This window comes from Salvelinus fontinalis, chromosome 4, assembly GCF_029448725.1.
Source record: "Salvelinus fontinalis isolate EN_2023a chromosome 4, ASM2944872v1, whole genome shotgun sequence".
NCBI lineage: Eukaryota > Metazoa > Chordata > Actinopteri > Salmoniformes > Salmonidae > Salvelinus > Salvelinus fontinalis.
Window position 1 is genome coordinate 39,893,453 of NC_074668.1, and position 21,139 is coordinate 39,914,591.

General features: G+C 41.5%; 1 protein-coding gene across 7 annotated transcripts in view; it reads right to left on the reverse strand.

Annotated features, from left to right (window-relative positions):
- LOC129853761 (zinc finger matrin-type protein 4-like) overlaps window positions 1-21,139 on the reverse strand; it is a 257,716-nt gene that overhangs the window by 210,666 nt on the left and 25,911 nt on the right. For 5 of the 7 annotated variants that reach the window (XM_055920135.1, XM_055920132.1, XM_055920133.1 and 2 more), the window contains one exon: window positions 10,827-10,928. The exons of 1 other annotated variant lie outside the window; for it this stretch is intronic. In XM_055920135.1, coding sequence (XP_055776110.1) covers window positions 10,827-10,928 — 102 coding nt within the window. Of the gene's footprint in view, window positions 1-10,826; window positions 10,929-21,139 lie in introns of those variants that run through there. One more of the 7 variants, XM_055920138.1, reaches the window with a different exon arrangement.

Genomic DNA, 21,139 nt, shown 5'->3' on the forward strand with positions numbered 1-21,139 from the left:
ACTGAGAACTCGGAACTGGGAACTCGTAAATCTCTGACTTCTGACATCAGTGCATTCAAGACAACTGGGAACTTGGAGAAAAACTGGGAAAAACCGACTGGGAAAAATAGCTTTGAATAGTCATCCAACTCGAAATTCCAACTTGGGAACTCGGGCCTCTTTCTCTAGCTCCGACTTTCCGACCTGAAGATCACTGGCGTCATGACTTCCGAATTTCCTGTTGTTTTGAAACCCCCATAAAACTCATGGCAGGCTAACCTTCACCAGCGCATATCTGTGTGAATATGGATTCAGTGCTCTCGTCTGCATTCAAATCAAATAACCGATCCAAATTGGAATTGACAGCAGAGATGAGGTGCGGACTGTCGACTATGCCTTCTGACTTTGAGAAGCTCCGATGCGGCACCCATCTCATTAGTGGAGGTGAAATATGAGACATTGTGTCATACTAATTTGCATTTGACTGTCATAGCACCACATTAAAAGTATGTGAGGGTGAGTTGAGAAGACAATCAGAAATGCAGTTAGAATGTTTTTCAATTGACTGCCATAGCCCCAAATAAAAAAGTAACATATTTTTTTTGACATGGTTGGGGTCGCGAGAATATTCAGATATCAAAATGGGGTCGTGAACCCTTGGTATACAGTGTATGTTGTGTATGTCACATCGGAATAGATGACTGTTATCCATGTGAAAAATGTAATGGATTTAACAGCACTCAGCTCCCTTCTGCTGTGTACATTGCTAGGTGCTTGAGGTAAAACAAGTAGTTGTTGGTTGGGAGAGTGAGTGATTACCTTTTAAATTCTTCAACTCATAAGTGCAGTAGTTCATGGAGAAACGACATTAAAAAAAAAATCCTGCCTGATATTGTGAATATGGAGAGATAATTGCCAATGAGAGACATAAGGACCGGGAACAGAATCATAAGCAACAAACTCACTGACAGGCTAATGGCTATAAGTACCACTTTAGTAAGAAAAGGATTCAGACTCCATTTCAAATTGATTATGTGCTGAGGTAATGGTATCATTACGTTTGTGTATATATGATCAACAGTATCGGGGAAAAAATGAATACATTTCCAAAAACATGTCATGAAAAAACAGGCCTAATACTTTTTCATTTAAACAGGCAAGTCAGTTAAGAACAAATTCTTATTTTACAATGATGGCCTACCCCGGCCCAAACCCTCCCCTAACCCGGACGACGCTGGGCTAATTGTGCGCCGCCCTATGGGTCTACCGATCACGGCCGGTTGTGATACAGCCCGGGATCGAACCAGGGTCTGTCGTGACGGCTCTAGTACTGAAATGCAGTGCCTTACACCGCTGCGCAACTCGGGAGCCATAATAGCTTGATAGCCTGTAACATTCAAAGGGAACACTGGTGTAGGATCAAACCTCAATGGGACATGGATCCAAAAGAATATAGTGCATTAAAATTCAGTTGGCAACTCAAAGGACAGACTCCCTACTATGCCCTGGGACTCCTCAAATGTTCTGTTTTCCCTCTCTGACAGCACCTCACATTATACCTCATTCTTATTCCCCATGGCTTCAAAAGCCTTTGTTCTTCCCATTAGCAGTTGCAGTACGCAATGTGTTTAGAAATGATTGCAGTTGGGGGCTTACTGAAGTTATCAGCAAAGAAATGAACAAGAATTATGGTACACATTGGGAGGCTGCTTTCTTCTTTTTCCCCTCTATAAAAGTACAGATTTTCCCTCCAAACGAAGGCCAAAATATTACATGATTAAAGGCAAGAAAGTACAATATATACACAAAAGTATGTAGACACCCCTTCAAATGAGTGGATTTGGCTATTTCAGCCACACCTGTTGCTGACAGGTGTATAAAATCGAGCACACAGCCATGCAATCTCCATATACCCGCATTGTCAGTAGAATGACCTTACTGAAAAGACTTTAAACATGGCACCGTCATAGGATGCCACCTTTCCAACAAGTCAGTTTGTCAAATTTCTGCCCTTCTAGCGCTGCCCCGGTCAACTGTAAGTGCTGTTATTGTGAAGTGGAAACGTCTAGGAGCAACAACGGCTCAGCCGCAAAGTGGTAGGCCACACAAGCTCACAGAACAAAACAGCTGAGTGCTGATCATATGTCCTCGGTTGCAACACTCACTACCGAGTTCCAAACCGCCTCTGGAAGCAACGTCAGCACAATAACTGTTCGTCGGGAGCTTCATGAAATGGGTTTCCATGGCTGAGCAGCCACACACAAGCCTAAGATCAAAATGCGCAATGTCAAGTGACGGCTGGAGTGGTGTAAAGCTCGTCGCCATTGGACTCTGGAGCAGTGGAAACGCGTTCTCTGGAGTGATGAATCACACCATCTGGCAGTCCAGCAGCCAAATCTGGGTTTGGAGGATGCTAGGAGAACGCTACCTGCCCCAATGCATTGTGCCAACTGTAAAGTTTGGTGGAGGAGGAAAAAAGGTCTGGGGCTGTTTTCATTGTTCGGGATAGGCCCCTTAGTTCAAGTGAAAGGAAATCTTAACGCTACAGCATACAATAACATTCTAGACAATTCTGTGTTTCCAACTTTGTGGCAACAGTTTGGGAAAGGCCATTTCCTGTTTCAGCATGAACATGCCGCTGTGCACAAAGCGAGGTTCATAGATTTGTTGAGATCGGTGTGGAAGAACTTGACAGGCCTGCACAGAGCCCTGACCTCAACCGCATCAAACCCCTTTGGGATGAATTGGAATGCCGATTGTCAGCAGGCCTAATCGTCCAACTTTAGTGCCCGACCTCACTAATGCTCGCGTGGCTGAATGGAAGCATATCCCCAACATCTAATGGAAAGCCTTCCCAGAAGAGCAGGGGCTGTTAAAACAGCAAAGGGGGACCCACTCCATATTAATGCCCATGATTTTCGACGAGCAGGTGTCAACATACTTTTGGTCATGTAGTGTATGCTAATGTGCCTAATTTTATTTTTTAAATGCGTTTTTGGGTCCATTGTATCTCACATATTGATTGATTGCACCCATTTTCATGCCATTTGTAACACAGGAAATGTACATGCCCAAGCAACAAAGCCATTTTCTTGCCCTCTTTTTGCCCACCATGCACCAAAGCAGAAATTCACAACATTGGAAATTCAAACCTCTCCTATCCTTCAGAGATATGGCTGTAAAAACTAGGGGTTTTAGTTCATTATATATTTTAAATTAAAACCTGCCAAAGTCCTCAGCTTAGGAGTTTAGTCATGCCAAAATCATGAAAGAATTCTATCTCGGTGGAGAAAAGGATCTGCATCTCATGCTATTCCAGTTTAATTCGCCTCACCAGCCTGTCTCTCCCTTGTCAGAATAATTTGAGACCGTAACTAACTTGTTTAATCTTAATTAAAGAAAAATAAGGATGTCTACCATATAGCACGACAGCGTCCCAAATGTCACACTTTCGGGTCTGGTCAAAAGTAGTGCACTATATAGAGAATAGAGTGCTATTTGGGACACACTCTACCTCTGTTTCAGCTCAGCGGTGCCATTTAAAAGGGTCTGAGTCACAATTGATCTTGCAGAAAAAAATTCTAATAATAAACGCTCCCCAAGCCTTGCCTGAGGATACTAATAAAGCCTTGCCTAAGTATACTAATACAGAATACAAACTCCAAGTAAATGTTGTATAAAGGCTGTAGTCTCAGAACTAACAAATAAACATACATACAGAAATATATTGGAGACTCTCAACAACACTCTCCAGTCGAACATCTTGGAGAGTCATATTTAGAGAGTTAGGAGTTTATGTTTTGACATAAGGTCAACAGCTTTGAGTTTCAAACCGTTTAGGTTCATTGCAGGTCTTGTTTAGATTAAAGGATTACATTTAGTTTTATCGTCAATTGCAAACATGGTCCAACCGACACTTAACTTTCGCTTTTAACCCCACCCCTCTGAATCGGAGTGGTGCGGGGGGATGCCACATTGGGCACCCAGGGAGCTGTTGTTGTGGGGGGTTAACTGCATTGATCAAGGGCAGAACGACAGATTTTTCACCTTGGGGATTTGACCTGGCAACCTTTCAGTAGTTAGTTCAACCACCTTGCCTGGTGGCAGGTTTTTATAAGAGATGCGTTGCTAGCAAGTGCATGCAAGGTTGGTGATGATCTTCCTTGTATGGCTTGGTTAATCTATTGACACAGCTTCTCAATGGTGGGAACCCTGCAATCACTACCTTTGTAGTAGTTGAGCAATGAGTAAAGGACTTCTGACCAGTAGGCCTACAGCTGAACTGACCAATTGAAAATGATGTTACTGTAACCCAAACATGGGCCAGTGTGAGACCCTAGTGACAGCAGGGTTAAAAAGCAATGCAGTTGTCTGCTGTTTGTTCATCGCTAGCATGCATCAAAGAAATACATACATTTACATGTTAATGTTGAAAAGCCCTTCAAATTGAAAGTCCTTCAAACGTGGGCGGGAGAACAACAGCATTTTCATCTCACAGATTACATTGAAACGAACACTACTAAAGACCCTAACTATTCAACCTTATTAATTATCAATTACTGACACAATGATGATCCTGAATCTCATTTTAATTTATTACCTTTTGTCAGCAATAGAAATGACTAATATTTCCATCCCATTAACTCCCCAACCCAATTTTAAATACACAGCGAATAATAAATGGCAAAAGCGTAAACATTACTCACATGCAGACCTACACTGTACGTATCTCAACTTTCCATAACTGAATTTGACAGCATGATCTAGTGTAACAATTAGCCATTGCTGGTTAATGATACATGAGGAGTAATTAAACCAGCTCTCAAAATCGAGTTTTTCTTAATCTGACAAATACATTTGAGTCATAACAGATTCCGACAAACTGGGGACAAATGAGGCTGTGTGATATACAAATATTGTATTAAAGCCTAGTAATGTGAATAAATGATGGTTAATAAGTGTTAAGTAATAATGGGTAGTCACTACCACCATGGGGATTTTATTAATGCATTTAGTGTTAAACAATTATAATAATCAAAACCGAAATTGAAAAACTGGACTATTTTTCAAAAAACTGGACTGAAACCGAACCAACCTTAAAAAGCCCTAATCGCTCTGCACTAGCACTGTAGCTATTTCGAAATACAAGACAGTCTACTACTAAACTACGTAAATAACAGTATTCCATCACGGTGCTTCCCTTATCCTCCTCTCATAAAATCCATATTGACAAAAGGTCAGAGCCACTAGACATGAGGGATGCAGATTAGCTTGTCAATATACTCCTATGCGTATGAGCATAGGAGGAGCAGTTGAAAAGCTGAGATCGAAGGGGCAGGAAAGGGCCAAAGTTGAGTATAGTAGAGGGAGTTGCCTTAAGGACATCCCTCAGTATTACCCCTGCTGATCCCGTCAGCACAGTCCATAAACAAATGCAGCTTCACATCCTCAAAACATATTTCCACATGAATTTGTTTTTCTCACCCAAGATTTGAATGAAATTCCAAGATCCTATAAGACTGGCACTGCAACGGAATTGGCACTGAATGGTATAGGACATACCACAGAACAACCCACATGTACATTAAACGGCTCCTTGGATAAGAACAGGATGAGACATGTGACGTCAATTTGATTCTATTGGCATTAGTATACATTCCACCTCAGTGGCACACAGGGGTCTTATAGGACAACAACGACCACAGAGACAGTCAGGGAGTTTTCGACACTGGTGGAGAGAACTGGGCCATGATAATTATAATAACGCCTGTTGAACACGTCTATAGGAAGAGGGTATCCTTGAAGGCTGACGGTATCGCTCTATGACCAAATCTAGACATTAAGCCCTCTGGTCACCTCTATTCTCTGTCTTGCTCTTCATACCTATTCACGAGCCAGGAATCCTGAATCCGGGAATCCAGTGAACAAAACATATAGGCAGAGGGCAAGGAAGCAACACACACACTCTGAGAAACAAAAAGAGAGAGAGAGAGACTTAGACAGATAGATGAATGGTAGCAAACAAATAGGGCTGAAATAAATGTAGCTATGCATGTAGGATGCAAGCGGTACGTGCAGAAAAACATCAAAACAACTCACTACATGGACACAAATGGCGAACAAGACTATTAGTCAATGTGGTTTGATCGTTGTTGGTAGACAGTGCTATCTTTCACATACAGTTGGGGAGAAATTGTATCAATTGCTGTTCATTAAATCATGTGGGACATGAAGATCTGAAGTACTGGGTTCCATAGCTACCAACTATCCTTTGGCTCAATGAGTAAAAGCTGTACTTCTTAGGTTGGGTATATGCATACTGTTGTGGTGACAGCTTTGAATCAGTCCTCGTAAGCACAAGTATATAATTCCACTGCAGCCCTGCTGTGATCTACATTGTAAGCTTAACTGACTGACCAGTCCCTCTCGACTAGAGGCACCGTCCGCACACTGTCTGTCACACAATAGAGTACCACAGTATCAGTCATAATACCCATAAAACCTAGTGGTCAAACAAAGAAATGGTTCCAATCATTTTCCCACCATACATTTCAGTATATTCAATCATCCCATAGGGGATTTTCGGGCTGTGTTTCGTGTAGGCTTACACTGGCGTGACGTTTTGATAACCAAGTAAATCTCTCTAGGACAAGGTGATTTTTATCAATATATTCGCCTGCATTTACCCCTCCAAAATGAAATGCTTATTAGCTGCTAATGTGGCTATCATAAAGAACTACAAATGCCAGGATGATCTGGATGAGACTGTCGAATTGGTGTCAAATTGGTGGTTGATCAGCCATATTCAAGTATTGCTATAGATCTGCAAGCAGATTTAAATCCAAACTGTAACTAAACAGTAAAGAAAACATTCTAAAAACATAATTCCACTTTGATATGATGGGGTACTGTGTGTAGGCCAGTGACACAAAATCAAAATGTAATCAATTTTAAATTCAGGCTGTAATACAACAAAATGTGGAAAACGTAATGGTGTCTGAATACTTTCTGAAGGCACTGTACATAGTGCACTACTTTTGACCTATAGGCCCAGGTCAAAAGTAGTGCACTATAAAGGGAATAGGGTGCCCTTTAGGACACAGCCAGGGTATCCAGATTGGCCATCAAAGTCCACTGAATACCACTGCTGCTGGAAATACAACAATACAAAAACAATTGTGTGCTATTGTCATTGTAAAACCCGGGTGCTATTCTGCACTGGAAACAAAACGTGTAAATCAGGTGGTGCATGCCCTGCAAAATCTCATGTACAATACAGCTGCTGTGCGATACAGCCTGTTTGTTGCCCTAAACAAAGAAAAAAAGAAAAGTCTAAGAAGTGCTGACAATTTGCAGCTGACAGGCAGAATTCCCAGCGATGGAGAATTAGATTATTCTAACCAAAGTAAAGTAAAATACATGGTACTGTCATCTGTGGAAAATATACAGGGTGTGGCAGGTAATTGTCCTGAAACTGAAATGACTGAAGAATAATTATCTTTAAAGCACTGGATCCTATCATGTACAGTAGATGCGCTGGGATTTCTCACTGGGGTCTAGTTCTAATCAGCTGCAAGTCAATTTCATTACCATAAACAAGCAAATACAGCTTGAAGCAATGGGATATTATTAAATATGTGTGAAACAACAGCAGGAATTGCATGGAGGTTGAAAGTTGCATAAAGGTTGAATGTACTGCAATACTGCTGTACCTAGGCCTATACCTCCTGAGTCCTATTAACACATGCTAAACCCATTACATTTATTTGAGGATCAAAGGCATAATTAAGTCTGGATACTAAATGTCCCCATATTCCCTATATACTGTAGTTCTCTACTTTTGATCAGGGCCAATAGGACTCTGGTCAAAAGTAGTGCACTCTAATAGGGAATAGGGTGTCATTTGGGACCCATGATAAATGTGACCCAGCGAAGGGAATAATTCTTTGAACTGTAGGACCAGACCATTCTGATCCCCTCTGCATCAGACCGATGGCTTTGATGTGTTTGAAGTGGAGATTAACAGCACAATGCAATGCTGAGATAATGAAGTTTTCAATCTCAACTTGAAAAGGCATAGCCTGCACCAATCTCAACTTTAGGATTCAAGTCAAGGATGCATTACATCAAACAGGTCTCTTTTCGACAATTGAAATTCTGAGTTTGCATTACACAAGGAAACCTTGTTAAACTCAGGAAGAGTATTTTAAGGTTCTCAAATGTACAAAATCGGATTAAAGAAGAAAATACCTTACGGGGTCGGAAAGTTCAAACAAAGCATAAACAGCATATCTACTAATCTAAGGCATAAGACAGTAAAGAGACAACTAAGGACACTGGAGTGTCTCTCTCTCTCTCTCCGAACAAACACAGGATAAACTCTGTGACTGTTCTGGAAGAAAGTTGTGTGACACTTGCCTGTTTTCCTCATTGAGTCTTCTTCTTGCCTTCCACTGCCTATCATTATCGTCACTATGCCCCAAACAAGTCACAATGCATTAGAGGCAGAGGCTTCTTAGATCACAGATACACCACATATGCAGGAGGCAACAGGCCAAGTGGTGCAGTCACAACACAGCAGACAATAACTAAATATTTTACACAGTGGGGTACAACTACTTCCTGCTCTCAGAGATCCCATCCTCAGCACTTTGGTTCTGTTGTTACCCATGTTCAGTTCACATTACTACCACACTAGACTGCACTGCACTGCACCACAGTGTAATCCAGGGGCGCAACTTTGGTTTTAGAAGTGGGGGGGGACATAATTATTATTATTATTATACATTTTTTATCCAGTCGGATAAACATTCCAACCAGCCTACCCAAACTTCGGAGGCGTCCGCATGGTCCTAAAGCACTGTTGCCTCGTTTTGTATCACATTCCAATGATAAAACTGTGGGGGGACAAAAATGCAATTTCTGAATGTGGTGTCACCAGTGAAAGTTGCGCCCCTCTAACTCTCTCTCTCTCTTTCTCTCTTTTCTCTCTTCTCTCAGAGGACCTGAGCCCTAGGACCATGCCTCAGGACTACCTGGCCTGATGACTCCTTGCTGTCCCCAGTCCACCTGCTGTTCCCAGTACACCGGCTGCTGCTCCAGTTTCAACTGTTCTGCCTGCGACTATGGGACCCAGACCTGTTCACCAGACGTGCTACCTTGTCCTGGACCTGCTGTTTTCGACTCTCTCTCTCTACCGCACCTGCAACTCTGAATGCTCGGCTATGAAAAGCCAACCGACATTTACTCCTGAGGTGCTGACCTGTTGCACCCTCTACAACCACTGTGATTATTATTTTTTGACCCTGCTGGTCATCTATGAACATTTGAACATCTATATTCATAAATGTATGTAAGAAATGTGTTATTGAAATAAAAAACTGCTCATATTACGGAGAAAGTGGTAAAGCTTCATATGACACCAACTTTTGCTTTGTAGCACCTACAGATGAAACATTATGGAGTCTTAAAAGAGGCCTGAGTGAGGCCAAAATGTCACAAATATTCCAACTTCAATTATTCAGAAATTATGCTTTAAGATACAAATATCAAAAATATGTCAACAATCCTTCCTCCAAAGGACCCTTCTACAGTTTACATGTAGTAAAAATCTCCCAAATCACTGTCTTTTTTTGTTCCAGTTTCACGACGAATCACTCAGATAGCACATTTCATAGCTATCAGAAATAGCAGTATCGAGTGTAACGTTTCATCAGAGCGATCAGGAGTAGTTGCAACGGTAGCAAACTCAGTGACCACCGGTCCGTTGTGGGCAGGGCAAGCACTCGGATAAATACTTCAACCGCACGAAGGAAGTGTTATATGAATCCTTTCAGCTCCTATTATTCCTGATGTCCATACAGATGCACCATGGGCCCTGCAGTCAGACGCTGTGTTCTGGCCATCTGACTCTGTGTGACAGTGAGTGAAAGGCAGCATCTGGAGTACAGAAGAGACCAGTTACCTCCCGATAGCCAGCCGCTGTGCTTGGACTAGAATGAAACAAGTGCCAGAACTCATTTTCAGTTGAAATAATCTTAGCCCGAGCCCTTCTACTGTACAAGCATTTCGCTACACCTGCAATAACATCTGCTAAATATGTGTATGGGACCAATAACATTTGATTTGATTTGTATAAGAGGCGAAGGTAGTCAAGCAGAAGAAAATTCAAGGTGTCCGTACTTCAGTCGAGTGAGTACTGGCCAAACTCAAGCACTGCTGAAACACACGGATAGAGAACCTCTTCTGCAATCTCTGGTTGTCAACAAACCTGGTGGTCATGGAGGGCAATGGGGCCTGGCAGTGTTTGCTGTTCATCAGCACTTTAACTAAATAATTAAGAATAATTGGGTGAATCCAGGTGAGTCGTGTTTATTGACATTTTAAAACTGCAGCCCTCTGCCGTTTGCGATTTCTGCTGCTGAGCGGTGCTGACTGACACAGAACAAACGGTATGACCAAAGCCTTGGTTAATAATGGTTGGATTGTCTGGTAAACTGATGAGGCATGTGCTGGTGGTTGGTTTAGTCATAGCACTGCCACCCTCGGACCATCTATGGCCCCTGGGTACTGGGGTTCCATCCCTGCTTAAACCTCTGTCTCCCTCGCTCATCTTGACAAGTCAGACTAACACCAACGTTGGCCATGCACAGCGGGCGGGTCGTCCTATTGCCTCTCACCACAGAGCATCGACTATTATTCTCCATGATGAATGAATCACCACAGTTTGTTGACACCCAGCAGGTGATCTACTGCGCACAACTGATGTTCATTATGGTCTGTCTGATCTCTAACTCTGCATGGTGGGGGTTGAGAAGAATTACTGTAGCATAGTAAGTATTCCTCACCTCATAGTGGGCAACCCTCTGGGACTCGGAGATGAGTTGAGCGCTGCACACTTTACAGTAGGTGTCTGTGAAAAGCCCTTGGTCCACTTCTGTAGACTTCATCTAGTGGGAGAGAGGACAGACAAACAACAGCATGAAATATAACCCTGGGTTGGAGGCATTTCAAAGGAGGAATTCAGTGTAAGATGATATAAATGTGAAATTGAAGGATATAATATGCCTGAATGCTTCAAGTGCAATGAAGGGACATAATGGAGCAACTAAATGAAAATGTAATTTCATACTTTGATAGCTGTTCAATCAATATTTCATTATATCAAGCACTGTGATGGCAGTAACAAATGCAGAGAAGGTTTTTTCTTCCATCCAGCAGGAAGTCATAACTGAATTTTATGTTGAATCAATAAACCCATTTTCAGGTAGCAGGTCGAAACCACGTCAAGGCAATAGTAAATAAATCAACAAGACTGAGAGCCCTGATAGTATTTATCTTGGAAATCCGCAAGGGATAATCAACAAGGGGCTATGTGTTCTCTGGAAAATAATGCACAACGTGGAAGGTGTGTTGCACGACATGTTAGAGAAGTGGAACCCACCTTCCATGGAGTTGCATTTTTTCCAAACAACTCATAGAGCCCTTAATTGATTATCCCTTTTATACCAGGGCAATAATTAACATATTTGCCACTAGAAATGGATCATTTTGCCAGTAGAAATGTGACAACATCCACTGAAGTAGCTATCAAGTTTACTAACTAGCTAGATCGCTACTATTGCCTTGGTAACCAAACAAACAGACTTGCTAGCTTAGCTAACCAAACTATCATCCTAGCTTGCTATTATGAAAATTGAATTCAACAATGCCAATAATGTTTTCAATTCATCTTTTGCTTTCAAAAGCAGCTCAAAAATAGAACATGTAAGAATGAACTTCATAGCCCTTCAATTATACCGTGCAATTATACTGTGCGTTATAGGGAAATAATGCACGCTCTTGAATGCCCTTCAAGCCAATCAGAAAGGATTTTCATCAATGGTGTGGTATAATTAAGCAATAAGGCACAAGGGGGTGAGGTATATGGCCAATATACCACAGCTAAGGGCTATTCTTAGGAACTGTGGTATATTGGCCATAAACCACAAACCCCCGAGGTACCTTATTGCTATTATAAACTGGTTACCAACGTAATTAGAGCAGTAAATATAAATGTTTTGTCATACCCGTGGTATATGGTCTGATATGCCACAGCTTTCAGCCAATCTGCATTCAGGGCTCAAACCACCAAGTTTATAAATATAAATAAATGATTGAACTTCAGCTGGGAGAGATTTGAAAGGGGACGGCAAGATGCTCTTTGAGGGGTCGAACTGCACCCTTTCTGCTCTTGATCTCTCCCTCTCGTCTCTCTTCTCTCTACTTCTGCTCTGCTCTCTCTATTATTAATTCAGCCATGCTTTCATTAGCGAGCTCACATTGCAGATTTGGGAACACTCATGCTCAGCTCATCCTTATTGACTTTGTGGAGTCTTCATTAGGCATGACATGACAGAAGAGCAGAGAGGTCAAGGAGATATAAACTATGGTAACCCATTTGGTCCCCTAATATCTCTCCCTATAAAGTGTAAGGACAAAGACAAAGAGGGGAGAAAAATGGAATTGATTATAATACCCGGTTACCTAAACTTCAATCACTGAACGATACAAGTGAAACGTTTCTCTAAAACAATCAATAATTGAACTGATTGCATAAGATACATTTGTCATAGAAAATGTAAGTGAAGAATCTGCAGTATGATTTTACGGCCAGGTTATGTGACCTGAGTGTGATCTGTAATGAGTAATAATCATGTGGCTCACCATCTTTAATTGGCTCTGTTTCCAGAAAATTTACCAAGTCTCCCTTAGAAATTCTACTCCTCCCAGAGGCAATTCTAATGACTTGAGCAGTGGTCAGCAGGAGAGACCAGGGCTGCGTCCAAAATGGCACCCCAGAGTCAAAAGTAGTCCACTATAGGGTACCATTTTATTTTATTTTATTTGTGATGCAAAAGCTATAATCTTTTAAAATCTTAGCACCCCATAGTATGCCTACATACTATACTTTAAGGCCAACATTTAAAGGGAAATATCACCACATACCTAAATAATCTGAGCTCAATCAAAACATGGAAAAATATCCCTTATGTCTGTAATGTCTTTATACAAAGGTTTAGACATATCCAGTTATTTGTCTGGTGTATGGTTATCCAAAATTGATGCATGCATACCATGCATATCTCCAAATCACTAGCCTAAATTAAACAAATAGGCTGACATAACAGCTGTTTAGGAAAAGCAGTTGTGTACGTGTTGACCTACAGGAAATAGGCAGGTATACGGTCTAGCGATAAACTTTTCTGATTTAGGGTGGCCTATACATTTCTCTCCTTTTTCTACTTCTATCCATCATTATGTATAAATAAATCATGAGCTGGATGGAGCCAGTTGCTCCGGATTATTTATTTGTGTAGCCTGGAGTAACAGATACAGCAAATGAATCAAATAAACAATACGAAAGGTGAGGAGGAGTGAGGAATGTGTTAGAGGACAAAGGCAATAAGTTATCTCCGTAAACTCCTCGATACAGTGGCGTAGGATACACCTCAACACATTTTTTAATGATAGGAAATTAGCTTTAAAACTGCATAATGTTCTCTTAGCCTCATGGCAAAATGTGTAAAATAGCAGGAAATTAGCATTAAAACTGAAAAGATTCTCCCTCAGCATCATGGCAAAATGTGTAGAATAGCATGAGATTAGCTATAAAACTACACATTTTTCTCTATTAATGGCAAAAAATGTGTAGAATTGCAAGAAGTGAGCTGTTTTCCTAAATATAATTGTTTTCCTAACTGCACTACGCCTTCGCCTCGATACAGATTTTAGGATTCACATAATTCAATTCAAATTGCTTTGTCTGGTTGTCACCAGTGTGGTAAAGTGTGGAGTTAGGCACTTGCCATGTTTCAGAGCTGAAGGACAGGGGTGTATTGATTATGCTGATTCTGTTGGAAAGCTATTATTCTGTTGAAAAACGTTTCGCATCAGAAACCGTTTACTCCAAACGGAAAACGGTTTGTAACGAAAACAAGAGGTTTTATTAGACAAATCCAGGTAGGTTCCTTCCGTTTGCTTCCGTTTGGATCTTGAACGGTAAATGGCTTTTATTGCAAGATGTAATTAATACACCCCTGGTGGAGGAGGCAGGCAAAACAGGATATACAAATAAGATCTTCAGGTAGTAACTTTAAAAGAAAAGGCCTAGCACATTCATCAGAACATAAATCAATGTCACGCCGATAGGTTACTTAGCATCACTTCAGATACTTATGAAACAACAGAGTTGTTCTTCTTTGTTGGGGTTTAACGACAATTGGCATCCAATATTAATAGTGCATTACAGACACCAAATGTTTTACTTCTTCTCTCACAGGTTGGATTGCAAGACGCACCCCAGATAAACAAAGATATATGAAAGAAACAAAAAGCAAAAACCACCCCCAAACAACATACAGTATACTACAATACCCACCCCATCCCACTAACAATGTACATTTTCTGTGACCTGCGTTCTACTTGAGTCGCACAATTCATGCCCATCGTGATGAAGGCCAGGAACCTGGGTTTTTCAATGTACAGTTGCTGTGGTCCACAAGTTAAAATGGGAACAATCCCTGGGTTTATGTAACAGTGTTCTAATCTTGGTAACCCTCTGAATTATTTCATCTGAATTATCCCATTAAAGCATAGTACAGGACGTACTTGTTCCAGACTGCCTTTGCACCTTTAGGCATTTTGTGTTGCTTGTTCTTGAAAATAATGTGACCTTGGCTCTGAGTTGCAGCTAGCGGCAGGCGGCACAGTGCCTGTAAGCTGTTGCATCAGCAGGGGAGGCTGGCATTCAGAGCTCCAGTGTGGAATAGGAGAGGAGCGGAGGGCTAAAGCACCCAACTGACGGGAACGAGGAAAAAACCTGTCAGATCCCAGAGTGTCTGACTGCCGCAGAACTAACCAACCCCCCCCCCCCCCCCCCAGTCTGGTAATCGGCTGAGAGCAGCACCATTTTGCTGGACAAAGTAGACAGTGAGTGCACATTCCACAGGACAAACACCATAAATGATAGGCTTTAAGAGGCTATTGGCTCTCTTCAGCCCCTCTCCTCTGCCTGTCTCAGCTCTCTGTATGTCTCAGCTCTCTCTGTATGTCTCAGCTTAGCAAAGCAGATAATGTAGAGATGTATTATTAATCACTCTGCTTGCATCCCAAATGCCATACTACTCCCTATATAGTGCACTATATAGAGCCCTACGCGCTGGTAAAATGTAGTGCACTGTGTAGGGAATAGGATGCCATTTGGGACACAGCCTCTACCAACACTGTTTGGAAAGCAAAAGCATCGGTGGCCAGCAAGGTCTGAGGAGCATCTTGTCTTAGTCCCCTCCTCGACAGCATTGTTGGCCAGATACCAGTGGGCGTCTGGGCACCGACATTGCCCTTGTCCATCAGCATTAGCGTCATTTAATGCCAGAGCTACAAGCCTCTCTCCCTCTCTGACCCTGGAATGTCTAAAAGAAAACACCATGGCATATGTCCCAAATGGAACCCTATTCCCAATATAGTGCACTACTTTGGTCAAAAGTATACTCAATAGGGAATGGGGTGCCATTTGAGACAGTCATTTTGTGTGAAACTGAACAAGGCTCCTAGGAGCTATGCACACAGAGCACACCACTGCTCAGCGCACGCAATTAGCATGTTCCAGTTCTCCCTCCTTGACAATCAATTCATTACTTCAATGAATTTTGCTGTCGGATACCGAGCTATAATTACAGTGGGTTGAGTATTATAAATGAGATGCCGAAAAATATTCATTTTAAATCGATAAGAGAGGATGCAAAGACATCTCGCTCTCCGAGAAATTGTAGGTCTCTTTTGTACGCACAGCTCAGTATCTCATCACAGCAGCTGCCATTGTCTGCATCATTAGAGTTACCACTCAGTACTACACCAGGTTATTTCAGGGCGTATTGGCAATTTTGACTAAAAACAATGTAGGAACTGAGGTGTGAGAATAAGCACTGTGCTGCATTTGAGCTAAATGGGTCTGAATTGCCTTATGCTGACAATCAAATTAGCAGGAGTGCCGCCTGCTTCTCATACCCTGCTTCTCTCTCCACACTGTTTACTGCCATGCTCTGACTGACCGGGAACTGTCAGCGGCAAATCAGTCGGAGCAGGGCCTGTGTAACTGGAGAGAGAGAAAGAAAGAGCGAAACAGAGAGAGAGAGAATAGAAAGAAATACAGAGAGAGACAGAAACATCTGGATAAAGAGAGAGGGTTAGTGCAGAGATTACAGAGGGCAGTGTGGCAGGAGCGACTGGCAGATGTTGGGGTTATAAAAGGTGGGCTGTAATTCGTAATGGAAGGTGTTAAGCTGTGAAGCTGGACAAGAGTCCAAGCGGACGTCGACATGTGCTGCCGATTCACATTTGGCTGTCGTCAAGGTGCCCCTTCTGGCTGAGAAAAGGTTTGACACTGCAGTCTGATTCATTCAGCAGCTACAGGGGCCAGGACCACACAGAGAGATAAGAAGAGACGACTAGACTGTCCTGCGCTAGGCAATCTCTCTCTTTTTTCTCTCACTCTCTCTGTCTCTCTCTCTTGCTCTCTATATATCCATCTATCTACGTTATTCTCAAAGAGGGGAAAGATCCATCTACACATAGAGAAAAATGTTCACAAGGAATACTATGCTTGGAATAATAGAAAAACAGATGAAGCTGAAAGCCGGGAAAATGTGTTTACAACAACTAGAGAGTGGAAATAGTTTAGGAAGACAGAATATAACTTTTGTTACCTGAATGATTGATTGAAAATTGTGAGTCAACAATTCAATGTAAATCATTCTCGAGGTGTACAGCGCTCTGCTCTAACTTGGTCATTTATGGATTTAGGAGAAAGTGGTACCTATATAATTCAGGGGAAAAAGGTTGGGCATTTGCTCAAATAATGTTACATAATATAATAATTTATATTATATGTGGCCGGGGAAAGCCATTATTTGGAGTGTAAGACACGCCCCACAACTAGCATTTTTAGGCTGCAGCAAGTTAGGCTGCAGTGCCACAGCCTGCACCTAAAGCCACTCAGCCTCATTAAGCTGCAACACACATGGGGCATGTAAGGTGCTGTTTCAGGCCGTATTTAGACTTGACAGTTCATGCATCTTTTGTATTCTGACCGTGGACTTCTGATGGTGGAATTCCTAACACTTCATGCGTCTACACCTACATTTAAATGTGTGTACCGTGTCCACATTGTGTCCGGATTATTCAAATGCAAATATGCATTCTGCAAACGGTGGAACAGGCTAAATCTGATAATAGCACAACAACTTGATGGCAGTAGCCAACTACTATAGCTAACCTCTGTAGCTAGCCAGAAATCTAGCTAGCAAAGCTAAAGGGATTGCATACAGGTTAGCATAATATTTTCTCCAAAGTAAAAAAAAAAAAGAAGCTGCCTCTCGCTCCCAAAGTACACATTTTCTGGAGACTTGAAGGCAGAATACCGATGACATCGTATGTGCTTTCGGTAGCCTGATTGCATCCAGACTGAGGAGAAAGCTGCACACAATGCGACTTTTGTGCGTCTAGACCTATATTTCCGATGCAATCTTCGTATTTAGATAGCGCAAGTCCCATTTAAGTGTCAAGTGTAGACATAGCCTCAGTTCAGCAAAAGAGAAGCTCCTGGCTGGATGCCAGAGGCTGAGCTTGCCGGGCATTTGGTGGAAGCCCATGGACATTGAATTATGTTGGCAGAAAAGCACAATCTATTTAATCTTCGAAGATAAATTCCAGCCTAAGTTAAGTTTATCCCCTGTGTGTGGGAGTGTTTTGATTGACCATTCATCTTCCTTTTTGTGAACCCTTTTATGTGGATAAATATGCATTGAACCTTTGTCATTGATTCTCATCATTGCCATCCCACCAGCCACGCCTAGTGAGTCATTACATATGTAACACTTGAATTAAACTTCAGTTGTTGACTGACCATCCATACACTTCTAACATCTTTTGAAATGGTTACATTAGTATTAACAGTTTCATTTCAAGAGCTCAAAAAGCAAACTTGCCCATTTCTAAAGGTCACTGAATAAAATGAATGTTGGACTGGCTTAGCCAGCAGCATCATCTGAAATCCACAATCATTGAGGGTTAAGCTTTTAAGCCTTGAATACAGGATTGTTTCAAAATAGCTGAACTTGAAATACTAATGGAATCTCTCTCGCTAAGCAATTGAGGAGAAAATACAAATTTGCAGCCACACAACTGTCCCATAAATCAATCCCATTCATTTGAAGAAGCTCATCCAACAACACAGAAGGGAGAGAAAAAAATATTTAGAAAGGAAGAATTTCAAATATTCAGCTGCTAATTACCTAGTTCAGAGCTGTGTATTATAGGATAGGCAGGCTCTACACAGGCAGGCTGACCATGCTGAGGTCTCTAGTCTAGATAAGAGTTCCAGGGTGTGTCCCAAATGGTACCTTATCCTCCTATTTAGTGCACTACTTTTGACCAGAGCCCATAAATCTCTGGTCAAAAGTAGTGTACTATAAACTGGGTGCCATTTGGGACAAAGCATCAAAGTGTCCCCTGCACAGTGCACTCTCTCTCCAGACCAGTGTTGCGTCCCAGCTGAGCTCATTACCATCGACTGTGTCTAGTGATTCTATTTCTATGGTCTAGGCAGCAGCCATTTGATGGCAGCACATCAGAGCAACACTGAGAGCAGAATCCGGGTTGAGAGGAAAGGGATTGACGAGGAAGAGACTGGACTGGAGCCTCGTACGCTAATCAGAGGCACTACTAGGCTGTGTACTCTGGTACAGACAACTCCAAAGCTAAAAACTTTGGTGGAGAAAACATACTTTTAATTGTGTGATAAAACCAGTGTGTTTCTTTCAATGACAAACGGTAGAAAAAAGCTCACTCTTGAGAAATATATGATGGCAGGACTGCAAATTGCCATACTGCACACATATTTGTTCTGAGGGAGATTTGGTTTAAGTGTTGTACAAGATGATGTAGCTGTCTGAATTTGCGTAATGTGCCAGAGCTTCTTCCTAACGCACTTCAGTCATGTAGATGATCGGTTAAAACAGATTACATCCTTTTCATCAAAAATCAATCCAATGTGTTTCACTTTTAAAAAGAAGAGCGAGCTACCACTTCAATCCAAATGAAAGAGAATATTATTGTATTTTAATGATTCCAGATCACGTCCATGGGAAAAACCCATCAGCAATAATACATAGCCCTATTTAACAGAATATTATAATCATGCTTTGTCTAGCAGGGTTGATTATAAATGATCAGCTGCTCATCCATTCCATATGCCATATTATAACTAATAAAGCAGGCAATTGATTATAATAGCTAGCACTATACGGAGGATGAATGAAATAAATGTGCTCAGTTGCGCAGGATAGAGTTACAGCTATTGTATTATGTCTGAATTGAGATACATCCAAGAGAGGATTCAGACAGCAACAGGATTATGATGACATTCTTATGTACAGTAAGCAGAGTCATTCTTCAGATAGAACAGTAAACAGGTATTTTAGCATCATAGCCTTGGTACAGTATATGGCTGATATACACATGGCTGCAATGCAGTTTCAACCAATCAGCATCCAGGCCCCAAACTACCCAAAACATTTGAAGGAGGTTGGTTATTATCTGTCTAAGGAACAGACTCCACCACACACTGTAGCTATGTTTCCATGAACATGTCCAGGGATTGTTTGTTGACATTTAGAAAGTTCACATAGAAAATAGATGAGACAATTGCCTGCTAGGGTGCTTTTCCAGTTAACTATCTGTCAGCTGGACGTAATAACGTCACACCTAATAAAATAACTTGTTCACAAAAACCTACAGGGTTAAATAACATGTTTGTGGTTGAAGTGATTCCATTACCCATTTTGGCAAATTGTGCGATAATACATTGGTGACCGCTGTACTGTATGCCCTTCCACCTATCTCTTTAATGTCTCATGTAGCCCACAAAAGCCAGCATGGATAGAATGCAATAATTGACTAATATTTGCCATGTTCTAATAAATATCATGTGCCTAACGTATCACCACAGACAAAGCACTGCATAGGCCGTCAAGGCTAGACCGTGTCATGGTGAAACTCGCGGTCCTGTAGATCAGAAATAATTGGATGACGAAACTAGCTAGCCAACCAGAAAAGCAAGGTGAAGCATTTCAGACATTCTTGAAAGCCAGGACAAATCTTGTCCGGCAAAGAAAATCCATTTTGGTACCGCTTTAAATTATTGTCAGCTTATAAAAGGCTTCATAAAGCCTTCATGATGCCTTCATAAGCACTGCATAAATGTGTTACAAAGCATCTATAACCGTATGCCATGCTTTATAAAGGGTTCATAATGTGGCATCAATGTGTGACATCATCACCCATATGTCAAATGTGACATAACCCACTATGTTGAATATGATATAAACATGTGCTTCCTAAAAGGTGTTGTGCTGAACGATGGCATGTGATCTAAAGTGATGTCATGTTAGCCACATTACTCCTAATCTATTTCCCAGACACTCCCGTCCAAATGCACGGAAGGTCTGGTGGACCAACGCATCAAACTTGGCCATCATTAGTTAGGGTTAGGTTTAAAATCCCATTTTAAGAAGATCACTTGTGGAAATGGGCAGGGTTTAGCCATAATTATGACTTGTTGATAGTGTTAAGTAATGATGATAACATACTCAGTAAGGTCATTCCTATAGAATTCTATGGTGACTCCCACTAAGGCCAACTTTGAATGGTTGATACCCCAGGCTTACAGTGCATTCGGAAAGTGCTCAGACCCCTTCCCTTTTTCCACATTTTGTTACGTTACAGCCTAAAACGGATTGAATAAATAAAAAATCCTCACGCGAAAACAGGGTTCTAGACATTTTTGCATATGTATTGAAAAACAAAAACAGAAATACCTTATTTACATAAGTATTCAGACCCTTTGCTATGAGACTCGACACTGAGCTCAGGTGCATCCTGTTTCCATTGATCGTCCTTGAGATGTTTCTACAACTTGATTTGAGTCCACCTACGGTAAATTCAATTGATTGGACATGATTTGGAAAGGCACACACCTGTCTATATTGCAGGATAAATCAATGTTAAAGTTGACGTAGCTGGCCATATATGGATGTTAAATTTTACTTTATGTGTTGGTTAT